Source organism: Tamandua tetradactyla, chromosome 3 (genome assembly GCF_023851605.1).
Source record: "Tamandua tetradactyla isolate mTamTet1 chromosome 3, mTamTet1.pri, whole genome shotgun sequence".
NCBI lineage: Eukaryota > Metazoa > Chordata > Mammalia > Pilosa > Myrmecophagidae > Tamandua > Tamandua tetradactyla.
The window spans coordinates 131,000,512-131,026,419 of record NC_135329.1 but is presented as its reverse complement, the minus strand read 5'-3'; the positions used below and the strand labels follow the sequence as shown (position 1 = coordinate 131,026,419).

At 39.0% G+C, this 25,908-nt stretch overlaps 1 protein-coding gene across 9 annotated transcripts in view; it reads left to right on the top strand.

The window, feature by feature from the left end:
* The window catches only part of RBMS1 (RNA binding motif single stranded interacting protein 1), a 247,943-nt gene that overhangs the window by 210,288 nt on the left and 11,747 nt on the right, over window positions 1–25,908 (top strand). For 7 of the 9 annotated variants that reach the window (XM_077153984.1, XM_077153983.1, XM_077153989.1 and 4 more), the window contains 5 exons: window positions 9,040–9,197; window positions 9,940–10,019; window positions 22,984–23,099; window positions 23,740–23,789; window positions 23,929–24,022. In XM_077153984.1, coding sequence (XP_077010099.1) covers window positions 9,040–9,197; window positions 9,940–10,019; window positions 22,984–23,099; window positions 23,740–23,789; window positions 23,929–24,022 — 498 coding nt within the window. The remainder of the gene's footprint in view (window positions 1–9,039; window positions 9,198–9,939; window positions 10,020–22,983; window positions 23,100–23,739; window positions 23,790–23,928; window positions 24,023–25,908) is intronic. The other 2 variants (XM_077153986.1, XM_077153990.1) reach the window with 1 other exon arrangement.

The following is a 25,908-nucleotide window of genomic DNA, read 5'->3' as shown; positions in this document are numbered from 1 at the left end:
GTGTGAGACTAAAGCAAAAAATGTTTATTAGTTACAAAATTTCTATTTTGACTGGTGCATTTCCTAATATAACTTATGTAGATAGTTTGATTGAACGCCAGAAGTACTTTGAATCTCAGGTAGGACATGAGATTTTGTTGGTTTGTCCAGAGTGAATCCCAGAGTGATTCGTTCAGTGAGTGGAAAAGTATCTGCAAAGCCCCCTTCGGGGAGTGGTGAGAATGGGGAGAAATTCAACTAACCCCAGTGTTGAATTCTTGATATTCTCACAAACAGTGTGGACAACTAAAGCTATAGGCAGAGCCCCCAGTCTTGGGGTTTGTTCATATGAAACTTAACCCCACAAAGGATAGGTCAAGTCTACTTAAAATTTAGGCCTAAGAGTCATACCCAGGAGAGCCTCTTTTGTTGCTCAGATGTGGCCCCTCTCTCTAGCCAACACAATGAGCAGTCTCACCACCCTACCCCTCTCTACGTGGGACATGACTCCCAGGGATGTGGACCTTCCTGGCAACATGGGACAGAGATCTTGTAATGAGCGGAGAGTCAGCATCAATGGATTGAGAAAAACCCTAGAATGAGCTGAGACTTAGCATCAAGGGATTGAGAAAACCTTCTCGACCAAAAATGGGAAGAGGGAAATGAGACAAAGTGTCAATGGCTGAGAGATTCCAAACAGAGTCGAGAGGTTATCCCGGAGGTTATTCTTATGCATCAAGTAGATATCATCTTGTTATTCAAGATGTAATGGAGAGGCTAGAGGGAACTGCCTGTAAATGTAGAGCTGTGTTCCAGTAGCCGTGTTTCTTGATGATGATTGTATAATGATATAGCTTCCACGATGTGACTGTATGATTGTGAAAACCTTGTGTCTGATGCTCCTTTTATCTACCTTGTCAACAGATGAGTAGAATATATGGAATAAAAATAAGTAATAGGGGGAATAAATGTTAAAATAAATTTAGTTTGAAATGCTAGCGATCAATGAAAGCGAGGGGTAAGGTGTATGGTATGTAAAATCTTTTTTTTCTGTTTTTGTTTTATTTTTCTGTTGTCTGTTTATGTCTTTTTCTGAATTGATGCAAATGTGTGGGAAATGATCATGATGATGAATATGCAACTATGTGATGATATTGTGAATTGCTGAGTGTATGTGTTGGGAATGTTTGTGCTTCTTGTAATTTTTTTTTAATTAATAAAAAATTTTAAAAGAAAGATGTAATGGAGAGGCTGGAGGGAACTGCCTGAAAATGTGGAGCTGTGTTCCTGTAGCACGTTTCTTGAAGATGATTGTATAATGATATAGCTTTCACAGTGTGACTGTATGATTGTGAAAACCTTGTGTCTGATGCTCCTTTTATCTACCTTATCAACAGATGAGTAAAACATATGGAATAAGAATAAATAATAGGGGGAACAAATGTTAAAATAAATTTAGATTGAAATGCTAGTGATCAATGAAAGGGAGGGGTAAGGGGTATGGTATGTATGAATTTTTTTCTGTTTTCTTTTTCTGAATAGATGCAAATGTTCCAAGAAAGATCGTGGTGATGAATATGCAACTATGTGATTATATTGTGAATGACTGATTATATGTAGAATGGAATGATCAAAAGTTAAGAATGTTTGCATTTGTTTGGTGTTTTTTTGGTATTTATAAAAAAAAATAGAAAAATTAATAATAAAAACAAAAACTTTCCCTATCCCCCAGCTCAGGTCTGCTCCAAATAGCAAGCTGCCATATTATGGGAGCATGATTAGTTTCTTTCCTATTTCCCAAACTTTGTCTTCCCCATTCCATCAGCTTATTAGCTGTGCTTTCTAACTCTTCCAGAGTGGGGACCGGGTTAAAGGATGGGAAAGTTCTTCCTTGACCTGGCACTGGTGTAGTCTGTTATTGATCTCTCTGGCCTAACAGAAAGGTGACTCTTTATCTCTTGGTTGCTTTGTTTTTTTTTTTTTTTTGAAGATCTCTATCACCTTTACCAAATTGATAGGTGATCCTTTTCCTAGATTTCCTTGAAGCTAGAGAATGCATTTCCTGATATCTTCAGCTCCTGATATGGGCTCCTGTCTTCAGCCCCTTTCTATGGGGTCTTCTTGCTCCTCTTAGGAGCATCTAACAACCCTGGGCTTGACTGTACCTTGCATAGCCCACATCTAATTTACTTGTGGGAGAGTAGTTAATTCCCAACTTTACTTACAGACCACTTCAACCAGACTTTTGCCCTTTAGATTCCTTAGATTTAATTCAAACATCAAACCATTGTCTCCACCAAGCTCCATGTGACACAGATTAAGCTTTCTGAGTGGTTCCTTAAATCCTCTCTTGGTTGACTGGTGGTGATAGGGAAGCAGTCCATGTGGTGAGATTCAGGACACATCAACATTTCTCCCCAACAGATATTTGTTCCCAGCTTCTCTGTTCTCACAGAGGAGGTGGGAGGTCAGCTAAGGACCTCAAACTACTTCTCAGCCAGCCAGCCTTGTTTAGGTGGTCTGGTATGTTTGGAATGTGGGAATGCCTAACACTATTGTCTTGTGATTTCTGCTGAGGGTTAGAAAGAGGCCTTTTTGGACGTTCTGTTTCAGAAAGAGGTCTCTATTAGAGGGGTACTGCCAGCACTTGCCTTGGCATCATTTCCAATGCCTGTGATATTAAGTTGCATAGTATATTAGATATATGCTGTTTTGAAGTTTCTCTACAATGCATTTAGTCAAAACTAGGTTGAGTATAGATTTGCACTGTTTCAGGTCAACAGTGCACTTTGAATACCAGCTTTCCTGTGGGTTATAATGAGCACTGTTCAAAGACCTCCTTAGGAGACCTGATACTGTGAATTGGCTAGGAGAAAACCATGCCTTCCCATGTCATCTATAGGGCAGGAATGGTACACAGATTCAGAGACTGGCTGTGTGCCAGCGTTCTGCGCATTATGAATTTCTTTGGGTCCCTGTAGTGGGATTGAATTTCCTAGACATGGTTTCTTTTTCATTCCATCATAAAAATTTACAAAAGGTGTCTTAAATGCCAGAGGGTCTGTTGTTCTATAGGACTCCACAGACCTATGGGTTTCAGTTCGTCACACCCTTCAGTTGAGGGGCACCTGTCACACACTTTTTGGGAGAGAATTATTAAAAGAGGTCTGATTTCCATGGCTGTGTGTTGAGACCCATCACCCATCACTTTCGTTTGTGAATTAATCTGGACACTGAAAGGTGTTAAAAATTCACAATACCACATATTAGAGGCTTGCTTTCTTATATAATCAGAATAATTTAAAGAGCATTGAATTAGGGAAGTTCTGGGTAGAAAATGTACTGTTTGACACAATTGATAACCTCAGCCAATAAAGGATTCCACAACATTCAAAACTGCAAATTGAAAGCATTAGAGAGGAGCAATTGTTTTTTTAATTTGTTTTAATTTTCACTGCCTTGCTTGATACCTGGCTCTGGTAGGTATTGGATGCTTGCTTTGTCGATGGTCAAAGAAGCCAATTAAATGAGAGAGAAACTTTCTTCTGTGCTTTGTCAGATAATGAGAACTAGAAAGGGACATTTAAAATTATATTTACTGAGCTCTGTCCATTGAGTAGCCCAATGAAATTCATCAAATAGGTTTTCCAAAATGCTCAAGGCCCTTGCTTTATATATATGGGCTTTGACAGATATTTCAAATGTGTGTGTGTTTAAAATAAAAGACTCAGAATCTATGAAGAGATGAAAAAGAAACAGATAACTAACTAAAAAGACATAAAACTGTGATCAACACTGGTGATATCTGTTAATAGTATGATTTCTTGTGGCCTTTCAGTACCTCCTAAGGCCTGCTTGGGGGGCAGTCAACAGATCATCATATGGGTTTGGCAGGTGATGTGCTTGCACATTTTTTTTTCAGCAGACAGGCAAGCGAGCAGGAATATACGAGCACACACACCCTGCACAGAGAGGCCCACCACCCTGCTCTGCTCACTTTTGCAGTCATATGCTCATAAGCAGCAGTCTTCTGGTTGGTGAACCTATTCAGTACAAGAGAAAACAGATGTCTGGCCCTCTTGCCAAGTCCCTTTCTTGCATTTTAGGAACCATTCCACACGCACAGGGAGGTTTTTGTTAATTTCTTTCAGATGATGACCGAATGCAAAGCACCAGGCAGGACCTCTGAGCCCCAGTTTTCTACTTAAGTGAACATTAGTAGCTGTTTATCCTTCTCTCAGCCAATGCGGGATCTCATTTTCTACTTGTTAGAGAAGCTGGGAACCCTTTCCATGCTTAGGAACGTAGGAAGGCTGGTTGGCTCCCATTTTTATGTCTGACCACCCAAAATGTACAGAATAATTGTTTTTTCAGACGTGACATTGCATGTAAAAAAAAAAAAAAACAGGGTTAAGGCTGTCAGTGGTCATTTTAAGGCACTAAACAAGACTCTTTCAAGAGACACCTCCACTATGCATGTATGGTAGTTAGAATACATGGACATCCTGAGAACTAGATATTTTTGTGGTCGGTGTTGCCAGCTGGGTTTTCTTCTTCTCGTGTCTTTGTGGGCTGTATTTGCAGGACAAGTTGGCCATTTGAAAAAGAAAGAAAAATAATATTAACAATTGAGTAACGTTGTTGCTATTGAAAGCAAATGTGTTAAAATCATAGGAGATATTGAGTGTATTCTATCTCACTGTAATACAGAATGGTTTAAGAACTCAATTTCTTTCTGGATTCTGATTTTAGAACTTTTAATTATTTTTTCTTCTTTAAGTTGAATCAAGGCTTTAAAGAACTTACAAAAACTTTTAGAAACGGTGCCTGCCCATGTTAAAAAAAAAAAAACTTTTGGAAATATTTTAATAATTAAAGCAAGTGAAACATAGATTTAGAAAGCACCTATTTGCATTTGGTCAATCCCTTTTGAAAATGCTTCACAAATAACAAATTCTCCTATGAACATTCTTAAATATTAGTCATTTCTTTTTTTATTATAATTTTAATATTTATAATAAATCTTTCTTATGTAACATTTTTTAAATGCCTTAACTTTGTCCAAAGACTTTTTATTTAGGGAGTTCCCAGCTTTACTCTGAATCTTTTCGGAGTAAGCATGATTCAGAAACATCTCTAATAAGATAGGTGTGATCATGGCACTCCCCTACTTACATACTGCTAGAAACTCCTGATTTTTTCAGTACCCCAGTACCCTTCCACTCCCTCCTCACCCACCAAAGTACATGAGATTACAGATAAGTTTGGGTTATCTTCTGAAGTAGTGGTTTACTTGAAGCTATTGAGAAACATTGCTTCTATATTAAAACAAACAAATAGTTAAGGAGTAAATTACAAAATTTGTGTGACTTTTTAAAGGTAAAGCACAAGACTCCAAGAACACACTCTCTAGCTCTGGCAACTCACTTTGGCGTTTGCCTGCAGGCTCTTCAGGATACATATTCATTTCCCTTGCTGCTATTGGTACTTAAATGGAAAAGTTGAAGAAGCAATTACGGACAAAATTTACAGATTCCTTAGATAGCCTTTCACAATCTGGTTTAAGCCTTGTGACTTGTGGTTGTTCCTCCGTCCCAGCTCAGTGTCAAGCCTTCTGAGAAGTTTTCCCTCATCTCACTAAGATAAGCTCCCCTATCTGTCTTTCAGCTGTGATCTGTACACATTTCTATTACAGCATTCATTACCTGTGCTTCTGTTTCCCCTAACTAACTAGAAGCTGGTGGAAGGCAGGCATAATTATTATCCATAAAGACAGTCTGAGGTGCATTATAAATGCCGGTTGGCTTTATTAGGGCACACTACCCAGCTTCAGGGAGAACGGACCCTGTCTCTGTTGGTTGGTTGCAGACCAGACTTCCACAGTAACATGTACTGTCTTGCACCCAAGGACAACTTCAGGACGCCCTGAGACGCCCTGGGACGTTAGTGCTGAAATGAGATGGCTACTCAGGGAACTGTGCGATTAAGTGGGTGAGGTTAGTGGAGGTTACGTGGAAATAAGGAGATAGGACTTTCCCTCTCACCTCACCTCCAAAGGATTTGAAAACTTTAAACACCTAAGACCATTTTTATTGCTTTTCCCTATATTTTGAAATATTTTATCTATTATTATTCTACATTGTTAAATCACTTTCCCATTTCTGTACATTAAAGATAACATCTTATAGTAATTGCCAAAAGAAGGTTTTGCTCAGCGTAAAATAATCGGTGGTAACACACTGAATTTATGTCAGCTCTAATGGCATTTTGTTTAGCCTGTGAAAAGTTAATGAGAGTAATTATTCACCCTTCCCTTGAGCATTTAAAAATTTTTAATTTTCTCTCTGACACACCCCTAAGTGTCTGCGGCACTCGGGCTGGGAGCCACTGCTGTCGACTTTTGGGACTGGCCTGATTCCATGCTGCCTTCCTGCATCAGAACCAGGAAATCACGGGGCCTGAACTTTCCATAGTCTCTTTTAGTCTTTGATAACTTTAATTCTTGGGAACACAAGGGCATTTGGTATCCCATAGGATACCAGATTATTATCTTAACAGATAAATATGGGATGAAAGGTCAGTGTTTGCTTTTACTTGCAGATTGTTTAAAAAGGAAAATTTTCATTTCAGGTTTAATTAATGCTAGCTTATTTGAATGTAGAATCTTTATACAAATTCAAACATGCATATGCTTCACATGTAATTTTAAAAGTACTGTGCACTTTAGAAATCTATAATGTTACAAAGAGTGTGCTATTTTATTGCCTAAGGCTAAAAAATCAATTAATGGCTTTACTGATAGTGTTTATTGTAAAAAAATAAAATAAAATAAAAAATAAAACACATGCAGACTTTCTGTTTTGGTCGATAGAAAAGTTTTGGTAATGGATAGTGCATGGTGGCACAGCTTTGTAAAAGTAATTAGCAGCATTGAAGTACATATTTCAATGTGGTTAAAATGGGATATCTTAGGTTGTATGTATGGTACTAGAATCAAAACTTTTAAAACACTCCATGGAACTGCACAACACACACAAAAATCATAAGCTTATTTAGTTCAACATGTAAAAATACATATTAGTAAGATCTTAGGAAAAATTCATTATGCTTATCTGTAGTAGTTGGGTTCAGGTGTCAACTTGGTCAAGTGATGGTGCCCAGTTGTTCTGTTGCTGGGGACTTAAATCATCAGCAGGTGAGATTATCTATGGCTGATTAGGTCTGCGATTGCTTAAGTGAGTGCCTTCCACAATGAGTGACATTTAATTTAATTAGCTGGAGGCAAAAAGAGGGCCGTCAGAAGAGAACCCAGCGGAGCTCAGCACAGATCAGCACACCTCAGCTCAGATCTCAGAGCAGCTCAGAGCCAGACGTTTGGAGATACAAAAAGGAATCGCCCCAGGGGGAAGTTGTTGAACGCAGAACTGGAGGGAAGACTGGCAGACGTCACTGTGTGCCTTCCCATGTCACAGGAAAACCCAGATGAAAGCTAGCTGCCTTTCTCTGAAGAACTAAAAATATTTATTATAACCAAATAAATCTCCTTTATAAAAGCTAGTCCATTTCTGGTATATTGCATTCTGGCAGCTTTAGCAAACTAAAACAGATTTTCATACCAGAGGAGTGGGGTGTTGCTGCTTTTGCAAATATCAGTGTGTTGGAACAGCTTTTTAAATGGATGAGGGGGGAATTCTGGAAGAATTGTGAAGAACCTGATAGAGAAAGCCTAGATTGCTTTGAAGAGACTGTTGGCAGAAATATGGACTCTAAAGATACTTCCATTGCCAATTGAAAGGAGGGTGGCCTTTGTTTTGAAGTTTGCAAAAAGTTTGGCAAAATTAATTCCTGGGACTGTGTGGAAGGGAGAATATGAATTATAATGATCTGGTATGCTGGGCCAGGGACATTTCTGAGCTAAATGTGGAGGATGCATCCAGGTTTCTCCTTGTAGCCTACAGTAAAATGCAACAAGAAAGGGATAGACTGAGGACTGAATTTTTTGGGTGCAAAGAAACCAGAAATTGATGGTCTGGAAAATTCTGGGCTTCCAGAAAATAAGACCCCAGAGAATAGTGCTCCATGTGAGGATTTAACCAGACATGGAACCAGTCAACCATTACAAGATAAGCCAGGATTTGAGATGGAGTTAGCCAGAAAGGATTTGTGGAAGGTACTATTGTCCTTTGGTTTCAGCTGATTCTACCTCAGGGAAGGATGGGTGAGTAAGAAATGATCTAAGTTAGACACTTTCATATGCATGTGAAAGATCTTGCTAAAATTCAGATTTTGATTCTGTAGGTCTGGGGAGTCTTCTGAGATTGTGCATTTCTAACAAGTTCCCAAGTAATTCTGTCGCTGCTGGTTCCTCAGTCACTCTTTGAATAGCAAGAATTTAGCAATTCCCCTTCTTCCATCTAGTCTTGAGTTTAGCTTTGCCTAGAATTTGCTCTGCCCAGAATTTATCATTTTATATGGCTTTGAGTTTTCTTGTTTTGCTTAATTTAGGAGCTCTCTTTCCATTGGTGAGCACAATGCAGAACTGATAAGTAAGGACTCTACCATAGAGCAGGGGAGAATTTGGGAAAAGCCCCTTCTAAACTCTAGCTAACTTGGCCCAAAATCCTTCTTCATCTGTCTCTAAATTGCACTATTGGCAGCAGTGGCTTCCTGCCTGATAGTATGCTTTAAATGGACTCCTAAAAATAGCAGCAAAGGCAAGTGTGGTTATTTTGGGGAACACAGCAAGCAGCTGAGAGTTGTGGCTCCATGAGGGCATCCTCTCCAGCTCCAGCAGTGCCTGCCAGCACTTCCATTCCCAGATCTGCTAAGAATGGCTTCATGGGGTCACATGTGACCTACACAGATTGTCCAAGCTTCTGACACTATCCAAGGCGGTTTGGGTGTTCTGTACTTCTCATGACCTTACTAGGTGATGTTTTAAAGGGCCGTGAGGAAAGAGAGTGGGTAAATAAAAAAGGTGTGTTGATGTACATATTATTCCTATTATAAATATCTCATCTTCTGTTGGAAGTTAACAGGCAGTTCTCTATTCTGTTTTAGCAACAGGAACAAGATCCTACCAACCTGTATATTTCTAATTTGCCACTGTCCATGGATGAGCAAGAACTTGAAAATATGCTCAAACCATTTGGACAGGTGATTTCTACGAGGATACTGCGTGATTCCAGTGGTACAAGTCGTGGTGTTGGCTTTGCTAGGTAAGCATGCTGCTCTGTTCTTATTACACTATCAGCAATTGCTCTTGCAGTTATACTGAAAAATAAAAAAATAAGAAGAGAGACTCCAAGTTTTACCATGAACCTAAATTATATGTAAATATTGGTTTACATTCTCTCAAATCTTTCAGAAGTTCATTAAGGATTCTTGAGTTGCTTAAAAATAATAATCAGGTCCCTCTATTTCATAGCTAAATTTGTGTGTTTTTTTCTCATGAGATGGAAATTTGATTTATCATCAATAAAGTTAATAATTGGATTTTTAAATGAACCGTTTCAAACATTTAGAAAAGTAAGACAATAACATGCCACTTGCACCCACTGCACAAATTTAACAAATATTACCATTTTTCCATTTTTGCTTCTGATTTTTCTTTTAAGAAACAAAATATTATAGACACAGCTAAAGCACCTTCATTCCTTCCCCCCTATTTTTTCCCTCCCTTCCCAGGAAGGGTGCTTCAATGTAGTGGTTAATTTGTTTTTTAAAGAAAAATTCTTTGACTTTTGGCAAGGTTGTAATCCAGAAGACCTTGTAAAAAAGCCAATGTTACATGATTCATTATTTAAGAACCTGTTTATGCAATGCAATAACAGATAATGTCTAATGTTTTAACGTATTGACTTTGAATTTGGAGGAAAATTGCTGATGTTTTATTTGCATATATATTAGCCCATTTAATGACTCTCAGTATTTATGCATTCTATTTTTATGGATAAATAGGATGGAATCAACAGAAAAATGTGAAGCAGTTATTGGACATTTTAACGGAAAATTCATTAAGACACCACCAGGAGTTTCTGGTATGTTGTTTGCCTAAAACTGTATAGTAGTATCATAAATAATATGTATAACTTCAGCACATGATGTCTTTTATATCAAAAACAAAATACACTAATTTAGGTTTTTTTTTTTTTTAATTATTTCTGTTTTTACGTATAAGACTGAAAAATTCACTTCCCCCGGGCACTGGGTGTTTAAATATTAATGGAAGCAGGCCCTGGTGTGAGGAGCTCTCTGGCTTTAAAAGCCCTGTAGAAGTGTCTTCTCCTTTAATGCACAAACCACCCTCCAACACACCTTATCACCACCCTTGGTGAATCTCTCATCATTTAGTCACATCCGTTGACTGGGTGCCTTTCCACCCCAGCTCTTGTCTTTGTTCTGGAAGATTTCAACATATGTATTCTCCACCCTCTTCCAAGTAAGTCAGCTCACAATACCAGGTTCTCAGCATCCATGGCCTTTGTGTTCGCTCTGTTGGGCCACGCCTTCCAGCCGCTGCTCTACCTTGTTTCCATACCAAGAGCACCACACCTCGTGAGTCTTTCATTGCAAGATCACACACATTAGTTAACCGCTGCTAAACCTGATCTGAAATACAAAGAGATCCTTCCATTTTCCCTGTTTATCGGTCCCTCCTGACCTGCTTCCGGTCCCTACGAAATGTGGTCTCCACTCTGGAGCACCAGAACTGTTTCTTTAGCAGCATCCTCAGTTTGCTTGTACTGCATCCCTCAGTCACACCAGCCTGGCGGAACTGTGAATCTGGCTCCGTCCTTCAGCGGTCCACCTTCACTCTTCCTGTCACACCCAGAAAGTAACATTGATGCCGCCACACATCGTCTCCAGCGTGGTCATGCACTCAGCACTGCTGGGCCTCAGTCACCTTCCTTGCTTGTCCCTCACAGCATGCTCAATTCTTGCCTAAACCCCACTCTCCTAACTCTGAGAGGCAGACTTTAGTTCCTATTGGATGAATGAAATTGAGATCACCAGGCAGAAACTCCATCAACTTCCCGCTTCCTCCAAGAAAGGAGACCTATGTCCACACCCATTCTTACCCATCTCGTCCTGAAACATCAGAGGTCAGGGGGGTTCAAAGCAGAGCCATGATCCCACCATCAGGAACGGGCTCTGCCAGTTCTCCCCTTCCCCTCCTGGAATTTCAGTCTCTCTTTTGCTTTTATCCCTTCTTCCTCCAGCAAAACCAAAACCTTTTATTTCCAATTAATAAAATAACAAGTCTTTGGCAGGATTAACCTGTGGGGGAAGAGAAAATGCGTGAACAGTCATTAGCCACAAAAATTATAAGCATAACTACAATAGACATTTTTTTAAATCACAGAATGCAGTAAACAAAACTGTGAGTACTTTGTGCCACTAAGTTTGAAATGTTAAATAATTTTCTAGAAAAATATTTACATCTGTTTAATGGTTTTAGTTTCTCATACATTAAAACTAAATTAAGCTAAGCATTCTATTCCTCTAGCTTCTTATGTAATTTTTTAGAAAGTGCAGGCTCCACTGCCCATCCACACCTCAAATCTCTCCAATGTAGGTTCTTTTCTATGTACAATTGAAATTCCTCTTCCTAAACTTGCCTGCTGATTATGAAATCCGGAAGCTTTCCCATCTTTCTTATGTAATGGCTGTCGGCTGTACTTGGCGCTGCTGGTCCCTCCCTTTCTCTTGAAATACACCCTCACTTCTGCTCTGTTGAAACCATCTCCCTCTGTTCTCTTCTAATCTCCATATTAATTCCTTCTCCTTTGTGGGGTTGTTTCTTCTTTCTACCCCTTAATTGTTAGTGTTTCCCTGAATTTCATTTTTGCCTCACAATTCAGATAGATTTCATCTACTCTGAGGTTCAGCTGCTATTTATATTCAGGTGACTAAACATTTTTTCCTCATCTTCGCTTTTCCTCCTGCATTTCAGGCTATCTGGCCTGAGACACCTTACATCCCTCCTTTCTAAACTCTTCCCCATCCCTCAAACTTTATCTGTCATGTACAAATAGTCACCAAGTTTATACCATTTTTCTTCCTAATTATTTCTAGCCTCAACTGTTTTCTCTCCCCTGATCTAGTTGACTGCTCTTGGTTTGCATAGCACACTGAGGACACACACTTGAGTCATAGCGTTTAACATACTTATGTGTCTTCTGGTCTCATTAAAACCCTCAGAGACAGAAACTGTTTTTTCACCTTTTTTTTATTTTCTATGCCCTGCACAGGGCTTGAACTATATTAAGCAACAACAAATGTCTGTTGGTGTTGAATAAACTTCACTATACCATAACAACAAAACGATGCTACCTCTTTACTAGGCAGCATGTGGGGAAAATAATTGAAATACCTTTTGATTTGCTGGTCACTTACTAGCATGCTACCTGCCAACAAATAGCAAAGTTTTGAAGTCTAAGAACTCCCTCACCTTGCTTTGGGTTGAGGGTGGAGTAAGGATACCAAAATTGTTTAAATGGGCAACAGCAATATACACTCTCCGCCATCTTTTCTCCCCTGTAATTTTAGGTGGCATAATACCTCTCCAGTTCTCCTTCTCAATCTGTATTTCAAAATCAGCACTTTATAAATCCTTAGGTTCATGTCAGCTAATAGCACCACTTTCCTGCCTCTCCCCAGGCATGCCCTAGGGTTGAAGTTGGCATCCCTGTGAATGTTAGGTATGGGTCTGGAGAGAGAGCCCTTAACTCTGCTACCCTGGCCACTTGCTTGTCAAATTAGCTTAAGCAGATTATCCATATCATCATATGACCAAAGCAACTCAGTATTCCAAATACGTGTGCTGGGGGAGCAGGCACCTGCTCTCATCTCTGAATGAGGGAAGTTTTATCTGACATGATCAATTGGAGCAGAACCCAGAAGAATAAGATCTGAATGCCCCATTTGGCAAAACAGATTTCCCCTTGAAGTGTAACCAGGTCCCTCACCTCTTGTGTATGCAAAAATATATAACGCTGAAGTAAATAGGTTCAGTGAGTTGAACCTTAGTAAATAACATAGATAGGTCAGGCCCAACCTCTAGAACGCTAGCACAGAAGCTGTATGAAATGTCGCAGTTTCACACAAGAGAAGGGAAGAGAGCATTGAGGTATTTTGAAGTTAGATCAATTCCAGCCAGAAGTCATTGAAGTGAGAGTTTCTCCGAGGCTGCACATATGTTAATTAGTGTTTGATATTTATTCTGACATAGCTCTAAGGTTCCATGTTCAATTGGATGAATGATGATTATGATTAGGAATTCACTTTAATTGGCATTCAGTTGAATTTTATTGCATAGAGAAATTTATTTGTAAGCACATATAATAGCGCTGACTACACTTGATCTTTACTACTAAAAACCTGACAGCTGCCACAGCACATGTACATGGCTGTTTGTGAGGTTGAACTGCCCACAAGAGTTTGGAGCTGGACCGGGATGTACACTGTTCCAATGGAACTCAAACTTATATTGAGCTTCCTTTTTGTTTTGTCTTGTTTTTCAAGTTCATTTTAACTGTTTTCCCATCGACAACACTCGAGTAACAGGAAAATAAAGGAATGTGTTTATTCTCTAACCATTTAAAGACAAGGGAGAAATTTCATACCCAGGAGCCTTCTATAAACCCTTCTCTGTCAGTCTTGGGAGTTGAACACCTGTGCACAGTTGGCCCTTGATGTTTTCTTCACTTCTCTTCTGTCAGTCTCTGCATAGTCAAGACCTATTTGCATAGTTTGTCTCTCAGAAGGAGCTGCTCATCCACCTACTTGTGACCTCTGTTTTTTCAGCTAACTCTTCTATAGTACGCAACAAAGCTTGACAAGAAAAAAAAAAATCCCAGGACGCAATAGTTTTGATGTTGTATCAGTTGAAGATAAGATCTGTGATTCCTTAAATGAAATAGATCTCATGCTATCACAGATGCAAGTTGGACAGTTTCCTTTTTTCTCCAAAGGACTTCATGGTTTTGTCCTTTTATTTTCTTTGACGTGGGTTGGCAGACTGTCACATCCATTCAAGAAAAAAAAGACCTTGATTATGATTATAGGATTCTCTGCACTAGAAAGGAACATTTCTTCCAAAGGCAAGTCCTTTCCACAGAGAGGGCTTCACTGCCTTGGGTACAGTTTTGCAGTCGAGCCATTCTTTGTGCTCTCAATCAGTGCTTAATTTGATACCATTTTCTAATGTTTAGTGATCTTTCCTATGTAGCAGTTTGGATTGGTTTTTGCAAGATCTTTGGGGGCAGTGGCTGTGTTTTATTTTTTATTTCGTGCTAGGCACAAAAAGCCTGTGTTATCACCCATACCAAGGAAAGTTAACCACATTGTTGCCAGGAGCATGGTTCATGTAGATGATGATCATGGCCATTTTGAGGACACCTTTTGGATACCTGTTTGCATGTAAATGAACTGCCTCTAGCATGAGTTTGAAATGTACAATGTAGGGCTTGGAAGCTCACTGTTCCAGTGAACTCAGCTTCTCCAAAACACAAGTCCCCCTTAGGCTTAAGAACTCCCAACAGAATTGCAACTTCTTTGGATTTGTTTCCTTTTTTGTTTTTATATAAGCGATAATATGAGAATTAAGTTTCACCACCAGGCTGTTATTAAATAAGCTTCTCTCACCTCCAATTACCTGAATGGCTGCTCCATAACACCAATTTCTCCATGAAGGGCATATGACTATTTTAATAGAACCAGATAAAAAACAAAGACATCGGCAGGCCAGGGTAAACTGAATAAGCCTACATTCTCATGTTTAAGTAATGTAGGCCCCATTGCTAGGCAGACATAACATTTTATAAACATAGTCAGAGGATGGTTTATTTAATGATGCAAGTTGTTTAGCTGGCATAAGCAGAATTATCTGGGAAGGTTTCTGTCTGTCGGAGTACTTGGATTCTTGCACAGCTCACAGTTTGCCTGTGACTTTGAAGCCAAGTACAGAAAAGAAACCCACATTAGACACAGTCTCCAAGAGACACTTTCTGGAAATGAACAAACTGAACAGTGAACTAATCTTAACTGTGACGCTCTTAAGAAAGCCGATCAAAGACCGAGTAGAAGGAGGATGCACAGAAGCTGTCACTACTTCTGCACTACCCCTGCCAAAACACGTTCACTCTTCACACGAGCTTGAGGCAGCTGGATTTCCCCTTATGCTAGCCGTACCGCGTCTTGGCCTGGGGCATGGTGTATAACGTAGTACAGTGGTAGTTCTATAAAAATCTAATGCTCCACATAGAAATTGTTCATGCCATCTGTTTTCTGAAATTGCCTTTTAAAAAATCCTGAGCTTTTGTGCCTGATACCATTTTTTAAAAAAGAGGCTTTATCTGTTTTTATAGCATAAGGTCTTCTATCCTTCTCTGCTGGTTCCCTTATTGCTTTTCCCTGGAAATTTTGAGGCATTGTTCTTTGTTTGGTTCACCTTACTTTTGGGTACTAGCTAGTTTGCAAGAGTTAGATTTGCTTGAAATTCCTCAACCAGGATAAAAGTACCACGGAGTTCTTTATGAGGCAGTCTAGGTGAATTCCATGAAGAGTTATCTCAATAGTTCCTTAGTGTTTGCTTAACATTTTGTTATGGGGAAATAGTACGTATTGAATGTACATAGGGAAGTAGTACACAATGAATGTTAGAAATCAGGGATGGGAAATTTTAGTCATGTAGCGCTGTTGGAGACTTTTTAAAGGCAAAAAACACTATAACATGTGGTCAGGTTTCAGGGACTTGTCTAAAAATGCCCTTCTAGCACCTCCAAGGTGGAGAGTACAGTGTCTGAGAAGACCAGTGCATGTGGCATGTAAGCTGGAGCCCTCCTAAGCTGAAAATGGCTCTGGGGCCCTGTTTGCCCTACGCCTGCCATCTTGCCTCTGGAGGAAACATCCCCAAATAGACCAGGGCTGGCTGTGTGTTCAGTGCTGCAGGAGACACCACAGTCACCCACCTCTCTTTCTGGACCCCTCCATGACGTGAATGAAGTTTGAATTAGTCCCCGAGTGCAAAGGACAGAGAGTTTAAAGAACTTTTCTGTCACTAGGTATGTGGGGCCCACTTAAGATACCCAGTATCGAGTTGGCATCATCCTGCCTTATTGCCTGAGGCTTCATCTCTGTCACTGAGGCGCTTCCACGAAGTGCCTGCATGACTGCTGGCAGACTCCATCGCAAGACTCCAGCTTGTTTTACATCTGCTTTCTGTTTTACTCTGACTTTTCAGGTTGGGTATGTGCCCAGCAGGGCTTGAAACCACTCTCACCCACATTTAATAACTCTGTGTATAAGTGGTATTATTAGGGCATTGTCCTGTGCCAGAGGGTAGAAAATGTAATGTTTAAAGGGAAAATTATGACTCTAGTAAAAAGCTTGGAGATTTTTCAAAGGTTTTTATTGCCCATTTTGTTCCCTTAATTTTAGTCTTGAGCGCCATTGCTTTGTAAAAACAGATTATTTTGGCAGCTCTAGGACAAAAGATGTACTCAGAGACCTGTGCAACACTCCCAGTTCCTTCAGGACAGTGTGGTCTCACCTTTGGGAGTGTGATCTGCTCACATCTTCCCCACCTGCTATGTACAATAGAACGGAGTCTCCATGCACACGAAGTTTAGACAAACCCTCCAAAGGGTGCGCTCTCATAAGCAGTTGTTGCCAGGAAAACGGAAGTGCTGTGACAGTCTTGGGTGGCCAGCGGAGCAAGGCTGTCCTGCATATCCAAAACTCAAAGTGATTCTTTGCCAAGGAGGGGAGCTCAATGTTAGAAAAAGTGGCAAAGAATCACATGGAAATTGTCAGTATTTTAGTCCCAAATGCTTGTAAGTGCGTTGCCCGGCTTGCGCTAGGGCAGCCTTCAGGCAGGGGACTCACCATGAACGCATCCAGTCTACAGCTGCCCCCACCCCCCGGTCAGGGCTTTATACCCTTTCACTGCCATGTTCTTCCAGGCAAGAGCAATAAATAGTGAAGTAAGATTTTATTGAAAGCACAAGGATTTAGGGTGGAAGATGTGGGTGTTACTATGAAATAGTTTTCTTAAAAGAATTTAGCTATAATTTCATCCTTACCTACATCTTGAACATTTCTTCATTCTATGAAAAGCCAAGACAGCAACCCTCACCAGCTCATTAAATCTCTCCTAAGCAAACCCTATAGAAAAAAAGGCCAGTCCCTAAAAATGTTTATAACTCCCAAGCCAGAAGTCCCTCTCCTGATAATTTATTGTAATTCAAAAGTGAGAGAAGCTAAAATTCAAGGATTTGAATCTCTGTTATAATAGTGGTAATAACAATAACTAATATTTGCTGAACTGTTCTAAGTATTTTATATGTTAATGATAACATTCCTTTTAAATGCATACTATTATCATACCCATTTCACAGATGTTGAAACCAGAGACACAGAATAACCTGTCTGGAATTACTATCTAGTAAATGGCAGAGCTGAATTTCCAACCCAGGGAAAGTGGTCCAGACAAGTGTTCAGTGGACTCCAGCCCCCAGAACAGCAGGAGGCACTGGGTTTAAGGGATAAGTAAGCCATAGGCAGAGATGGCCATTCAATGTTGGTTATAATAAAAAAGAAAGTAGACATGATCCCTTTTCAAATAGAACATCATGTAGCTATTTTTTAACAAAAATAATTCTGTAGCAACATGAAGGTCTACAGTGTAAATGGCAGAAGAAAAGAAACACAAAACTACCTGTCATTGCAAATGGGGGAAGTAAATGTATATACATAGACTTAGAAAATAAGTAAATATAGAGTATTAAAATATTTATGTCAGGGTTTTAGCCTTTATGGTATGTTTGTTTGTTTTTCTGTTTAACCTGGCTTTCGTATTGTCAACTCATTAGTTTACCAGTACATGAGTCTTTTTTGGTGGGTTGGGAAGTGGGATGACAGAGACTCCCAATGAGAGTAAAAACCAGACCCAGCAGAAAGCAAGCTAACAGGTGAATATAGCAAATGTTACTGTTTCCTCAAAGTGAGTGGGTGATAGAAATACTACTTAAGGGTAAGGTAAGGAGGAGAGGCTGAAACTAACAACACTAGTGTGGGAGAAAGAGTGTCTGTGTAGAGATAATGACTGAGTAGGACAGCAGAGAGTGGTGAGAAACAAAGAAAGCGTTAAGTAGGGAAGGATGTTATGTCCTTCCTCCCCCCCAAAAAAAGCATTATTCCTTTGATCCTTAGGTTGAAAATTTTCAAAGAAAAGCCCCAGAGAGTGCTTTGCTATAGAGAATAGAGCATGTTGTTAGTTGAGGAATTTTGAAAGTAGCCAGCATTTTCAGAAAGAAAGCTAATTACAGTTGCTGAGTGAACTAGTATTCCACTAACTGATGGAAAAGCTTCTGTCAGGGGCAGTTTACATTTTACTGCATGTTGATTAGGATAAAATATGGCATAACTAGAAAAATGTTTGGAAGTAGCAGTTTTTCCACCTGTTACTGCTGTCAAAGTCTGACTGGGAAAAGCATGGAGAAGACCTTATTGACAACACAAGAAGGAAAAGGTCCACTGAAGTACTTCATTAGATAAATCGAGGAGAACTTCCAGAAGACCAAATCAGGAGCTCTATAGTGTTTAGTCAAAGCTAGCATTCTAGAGGTGTTTTTAGTATGAATACCAAGGAAAGACATTTGAGCCTAAATTGCTGTAGGGTTTGAACTTCAGAAGATAGGTAAGGAAAATACCTGGTATAGATGTGCAGTACGTATCATGGGTATCACCCAGTGGCTCGTCGTCTCTTAGGAGGGATTGCTAGTGCCAGAAAATTGGGCATTTGTAAAAGATCACCTTGCTCTCAAAGCCCCTTTAAGGGCACTTTGGAGGATCTAGTAATGTAATTACCTTAGACAACTCTTAAGAGGTTCCAAAATATATTAGATCAAATAGTGCACTTTTGGTGTTGCCCAGAGCTATTAACAAAGGTTCATGGTCAGTCCGACCTTTGGAGGAGACACATTTTCCTGTTGGCTCCAGTTAACAAGAAAATAACTTTTCTGTCTTAAGTTGTAAAGAAGAGAATCTGACCTGAGACATTCCACAGGACATCTGAGATGCACCCTTTACAAGTCCTCAATCTTGTGATTAAGGGGAAATTCTGACTAAAATGCCTTGCATATTTGGCAAAATCAATTGATTACTTGTAATTTTACATTATTTTTATATAATTTTAGTAAAGGAATATAACTTAAATCACAAATCATTTGCCAGAACTCTTTGTAATTATTGTTTTGTGCAGTAAGCGAAGAGTTGCTAATCTAGAAAAGCGACCATATAGAAGATGACTTGACTGTTACATATTAGTCTTTTTAAGTTATAATATACCCAAACTTACCTAAAGCTCAGAGTCATATTATTAGTGTGCAGGACACTTCTTTTCTGCCACAAGGAGGCCATCTGAAGTGTCCATATTCTCTAGAACAGGCTAGCATTAAGCAGACTCCTGATTCTTCAACCTGAAGCATTAGTCTCCAAAAAGCAAAGGAGGGATCATGAGTCATGGGGGAAGCCAGTCAAATGAGGGTTTCTCATTTTGTAACAGGCTCATAGATCCTTAAAAATGAAGGGCCATGATTTAGATCTGGATGTTTTGTTTGTTTTTCCTCCAAAAATCTAACAGATCATCTCAGCATCATTTTAAAGATCACAAAGTACAGTAAATGAGGTCCCTTGGTACCTAAAATAACCTGGAAATGTCTTAAAGAAATCGTCATGTAATTGACTTTCCTGGAGCACCATAGTATATCTTCTTGTAGTAGATATCAAGAATTTATGGGATAGCTGTTTCTCATAAGGCTGCCCAAGCACATGGAGCAGCAAATGTAAAAGAAATACAGCTGTTCCTGCATCAGAAATATTTTGCTTCTGGGTGGCATTTTTACTAAAAACAAACATCTCTTAAATGATTAAATGGGTTTTCATCTATCCCCTTCAGACCACCAGCTCCATGAAGGCAAAGACTCGATTTTACCCACTACCATATCCCCAGCATCTTTACAATGAACCTGGCACATGGCAGGCACTCAGTAAAATTTTTCTGACTGATCAGTAAGCCAAAGAGATTTTTAATAGAGGAAAGAAGCTGTTCGAATTTTATATTGCTTCACATGGAGTACTGAGGCACTCATTTTTCTGAAACAAGTAACCTGCAAATATCTAAAAATGTATCATTTCTTCTGGTTACAATTCTTTAAGAAAATTTTCCTAAGTTAACGGGACACCATACAAACTTCTAGCTACTTACTTTTTTTACTTTAAGGGGAAAAAATCATGCGATAAATATGATTAGTTGAAAAATGAAACTTCATCCTGTGCCATTTATTTCTTTTTAAATCATATATTTGCAAACATGTCATTGCTTACTTGATGTTTACCTCATCATTTTACATTTTTGACAGGCTCTGTTGTCACCTGGGATTTCTTTTTCTTTGACAGGGCAAAGTCTAGATGAATGAAAGTGTATTGGAATCACTTTATCCACAGCTAGGAACAGGTTGGCCAAGGTCTTGAAACTCAGCTCTTTTCATCCCATACCTGTGTGTTTGGGCAGCCTTTATAGAACTTCCTGAACAAGTTCAACTTGGAGATGATGCTAATGGAGGGAAATGGTCAGTTTTTATCACATGTAGAACTAAGTAAAATCTTTAAAAAGGTTAAATTCCAGTCCAGGAGCTAATCTTTATAAATTTGTCTCCTTGCAGTGAGGAGACCCACATAGTGCTAGCTCCAAGAGTTTATGCCCACTCTCACCCTACAAGTTTATGTGGAGGCAAACTCCAATTAACCCCAAATGTCTTTGGAGAAAACATTTGATGCTGTTGGACCTTTTTAGATCTGTGGAAAGTGAGACCTTGCTTCTCTGTGTGAGTTCTTGATTTGTCCTTAGAAATCAAGTTGAGGCATGCCCCACTACCCCGGGAGACAGACAACCCACAGCCCCTCCCAGACATACACATGTATATACTTACATATGGCCCCAGGAAACTGAGGGGAGTTTCAGCACTGGAATTTTAAGCAGCATTTCTTCTGGTTGCCTGTGAAGGCAAGGGAGACTAGTAACTGGGGGAAATTCCAAGTGTAAAATAAGTCCTTACTTTGAGGGAGAAGGCTTTTATCGCTTTCTTCTACTTGGATGCTTTGTTCTCCAGACCCCAGTTTCTGTCTGCCCTTAAATGACCCAGTTGTAGAATTAGAGGCATCATCAGTGACTGGAAATCTCTCTTGCTTCATCACATTTCTTTTCTCTTGCTTTACGTTGCATCTGTGATTGTTGGTAAAGGTAGAAATTTCCAGAAGTCGCTACGTTTTCTTGAAAAGACCAGTATAGTTCATTTATAGTCTGGGATTCGGCCCCAATCCGCTACCCACCGCACCCATTTTGCCTTAAATGGTATTATCTTGCTCAGGAAAGCCTGGGGGAGTTGGAGTCAGAAGTTCAACAAAGACCTCTGTGGATGGCAGGGCCAAGCCTCGCTGATACTCTCACCAGACACCTAACATTTTGGTTTTTATCTCTTTGTACCCATAGTACAGTTGCCGTTTGGAAAACAGAGTTCACATTCTAACCCAGCTCTCTGGAGTGGCTCACACCAGGGCAGGGGGAAAGAGTGGCATTCAACAGCCTAGTCAGCTCACTGAGAAGGAATTGCAGTTGTATTTTTTTGTATTGTTTTGTTTTTTTAGCAGAGAAATGTTGAGACGCACTATTCCTTCTAACCTGTCATTAGTGGGTGGGTAATAGTGATATAAAATAAGAGATGAATTAGGGTAATAAGAGACAAAGGATGAAGGAGTAAATTTTCCACAAGTAATATTTTTCTCTTCATGGTTATTTAACTTTGAAACAGAACTTGAAAGTAGTAATCATGGTTCTCTAGTAGACAAAGGATAGAATGTGGGAACCAGACAGGAAGGTGTGATAGCCTTTATTACATTAACTAGAAGCAGGAATACACTGCTATTTCCATTATAGAAAAGCAGAGCAAAAGTAAGTGTCATTCCTGGCTTATGCCGTCTTTTTTTTGTTTTTGTTTTTTTATGTTATAGATGTAGAGACTATGTTCTGTACCCCTGGAAGGTAGTCTCTCCATCTTTTGCTTTTCTGTTAGTTTCTTGCATTCTTTGGATCGTTTTGTAGGGTGGATATATGATAAAGCCGCACCAAGTAGGATGAGTAAATGCACAGAAAAACTTGTGAGTAGAGTGGGCATTAATTTTGAGCTTTATCACAACAGCTATCTTTAACACTGTATCCCAAACAGAAATAACTTACCTACATTCATTTATTTGTTCAGCCATGATGTAATAAGCATCTTATGCTGCCAGACACTTGGGTACTGGGCTTGCAGAGATGAATCAAACAAAAGTCATCACTGCCCCATGGGTCTTACACTCTAGTGGACGAAACAGACAACAAACAAATAACTACACTCAAAAATTGTTACAAATGCTTGGAATAAAAATCCAGAGTATGTGAAAAGCATATATGGGGACTTGTTTATAAGGGGGTGGGCAGTGGAGTAGCAGTGAAAGCCTCTTCAAGAAATTATGACGGAAAGCTATTGAAGCACTTTTTTTTTAAGTGCGGGAGGTGGAAGGATGGCGCAATCCTATTTACGTTTGAAGATTTTTGGCTGCCCTAAAGAGGTGAAATTGAAGAGGGCGCAGAAGAAGAGTCATTTACCTACACTTTAAAAAGTACAGAAATGAATCAAAAGATTCTTTCCTGCTTCCTCAGAATAGCTTTTTAAATGTTTTCATTATACCGCAGTTTGGAAATAATAACTAGTATTTTTCTGTACAGTATTGTTCGGCAGTGATTAATTTTATGAGTCTAAGTAAATTTTCACCTGAAAGTGTGTATCAATTCTCTTACAGCAGTGGCACTGCTCCTTTTAAAAAGAAATTCAATTACTTTTTTTTGGTCACCATACACATTTAATTTCAGTTTCATATTCTTTTTCCCCCCTTATTCAGCACCTACAGAACCTTTATTGTGTAAGTTTGCGGATGGAGGACAGAAGAAGAGACAGAACCCAAATAAATACATCCCTAATGGAAGGCCATGGCATAGAGAAGGAGAGGTGAGACTTGTAAGTCGTTTCTTGAAACTTTAGTGTGGGTGTATAATCTGAAAGCTCACATGGATAGTTAGACAAAAGGCATCTTGACTTGGCTGCCCTACTTCTGGAATCGGTGCCAGGATTAAACCCACCTGTTGGTACTTTATAATACAAATGATGTCGACTTAATCTCTTCCCAATGTATATGAGTATTGTCCTTAAAAAAAATCCTCAATCCCTTAATAAAAATGTTGCACTTCCATTTCCTGTATTTATTTCCAGTGTGTTACTTGGAAAAGTAGCATACCAGATGAGAACATCTAGAGAGGCACTGTCCTAAAGAAATGTTCTACAATTTGTACTGTCAAAAAATAGCCACAGCCCAGTGTGGCTGTTGATCACTTGAAAATGTGGCTAGTGTGCAAGAGGGACTGAATTTTTAATTTGTTTAAATAGCTACTTGTGGCTAATGGCTACCATATGGGACAGTGCAGATCTAGAGCTTAATTCTAATATTGGGTTTATAATTATGTTTGGCTAACATGAAATCCCAATTTTATAAAATGATACTATATTATCACTGTTTTATGATGCCATGGCTCTTAAGAAATGGGATTTTTAAAATGTGCCTTTCTGAATGAATCTTAATAATTCTTTCTCTTTCTTACAGGCTGGAATGACACTTACTTATGACCCAACTACAGCTGCTATACAGAATGGGTATGTCATTAAGATAAGTCTGCAATGGCTTGAGGGAAAATGTAAAGGTGGAAAATATCAGACATTTGCTCCATGAATCATTCCGTGAAACATTCTATTTTAAAGGGTTACTTAATAAAGACTTTTGTGTTTGTTCTAGATTTTATCCTTCACCATACAGTATTGCTACAAACCGAATGATCACTCAAACTTCTATTACACCCTATATTGCATCTCCTGTGTCTGCTTACCAGGTTTGTACCCTCAGGATTCATCAACAGTGTGACATCTTGCAGGCTGTGAATCACTGCTACGTTTCCATGTGTCTTAAAATTTTGTACATTTATAATGTATGTCAGATGTCATGCAGCTTGGGTACCGAGTTTAGAATAAGCTGCTGTTGTATTTGCCTTGGTGCTGTACTTTTATGTACAGGAGAATGTAAGGCAAGGAAAAGTGGTTGTCAGTTCTCAGCCCTTGGAATCATAGTATTTTAGAATTAGGTTGAACCCAAATACTTTCTCTCCAGCGGGCTCTTCTTTTGGACATCATGTGCCCCAAAAATTGAAGCTTAAAGAGAATTGCATTAGATAAAATATGGAATAGGGGGTTGCACTCTTGACTTTGTTCATTGATCAGCAGGAACTGACAAAACAGCAGGTAAACATGCTGATAAACAAAGATGTATGTCATTTATGGAAGATTAAATGAGCAATGCAGTGAACTTTGAAGCCCCCCAAAAGAGGTGACTCCTGTTTAAATTATTTCATGAGGAGGCTTTACCTTAAGTTAAATTCCCAACTTGGAAACAAAATACCAGTAAGCTCCTTGTCATGCTACTGATTTGGTCTCATTGGGGGGTAGCTCCGACTCCCCACAAACCCAATAGTCTGCATGCATTTCTCTTCCTGTGTCAGAGTGCCTCTAATGGGGCTGTTGCAACTTGGCTCAGGTATGAACCATTACAGTGGGGTTTGATCACAAGCATTTGAAAGTCTAGTTCTCTTTTTGTTGACTGTTGTGATCCTGTGTGGCTAAATTAAATTTGTGTGTATTTTTGGTTTTAAAACAATTGAATTAGATATTGTAGTCCTGGATTTCTGGGGGTTAAGGGACTACAGTATCTAATCCAATAGTTGGGTTATTTAACTTCTTTAAGCCTCAGTTTCCTCATCTGTAAAATGGGGATAATAATAGTTTTTATCTCATAGACTTATGGAAAGAATTAAGTAAGATTATGTAAAGAGCTCAGCACAGTACCTGGTATATCATTAGCAGTCAGTAAATGTTAGCTGTGATTATCATCATCATCATTAACATGCAGGATTAGCTGACTGATAATAAGAATATATTCCATTATGATCTTTATAATCAGTTGGGCAGCATAAGAAATCTTAAAAAGCTGGTTTGGTCTAAAAACATAAGAGTGACTTTAAATAACAAAGAGAAGTGACTAAATGCACTAATTTAGATTCTTGAAATCCTTAAGGGGACAAGTTTTCTTCCCTCTAAAGAGAAAATTCTGAAAGTTATAACTGATGTCTTAAAGTAGTATTCACAGCCTCTCCAGCTTTTAAGTTCTTTTCTCCTCCTTTCCCTAAGTTGTTATGTGTTAATCTTTTCTTTTTTTCTCTCTGGGTTGTTATGTTAGCTATCCTGGTGCTAACATAGTCGTCATTCATTTAATGCTTTTTAAATAGTTTTGGACTTGAATTCTTCCTTTCCTTACTGTTATAAGACTCATGGGATCTACTCCAGTGTATTCTCCTTAATAAACATTTCCTGTGTTTAATGTTGAAACAGTACTTCTTTCTTACACTCTCTGAACTTGGAAACTTCTGTCATTTATGTATATTGCTAAAAATAGGGACAAGTAAGCTTTTTCATAGGCAAATGAAAGATTGCGCATATCAATCTGAATTTATGCTGCTATACTATTATAGCTATTAGAGCAGCTCCCTCTTTACTGTAGAAACAATATGCATTTTGGCCACAGAATCATTTCATAGACTAACAATTAGAAATCAGTGTTGGTTATATGCTTGCTGTAACTAACTGGAAACAACCTATCAGTTCATCTGATTTCCTCTCCTTTTTAAGGCATTCTGTATTTCCCTAAGATAATGTGGAATTTCATTAC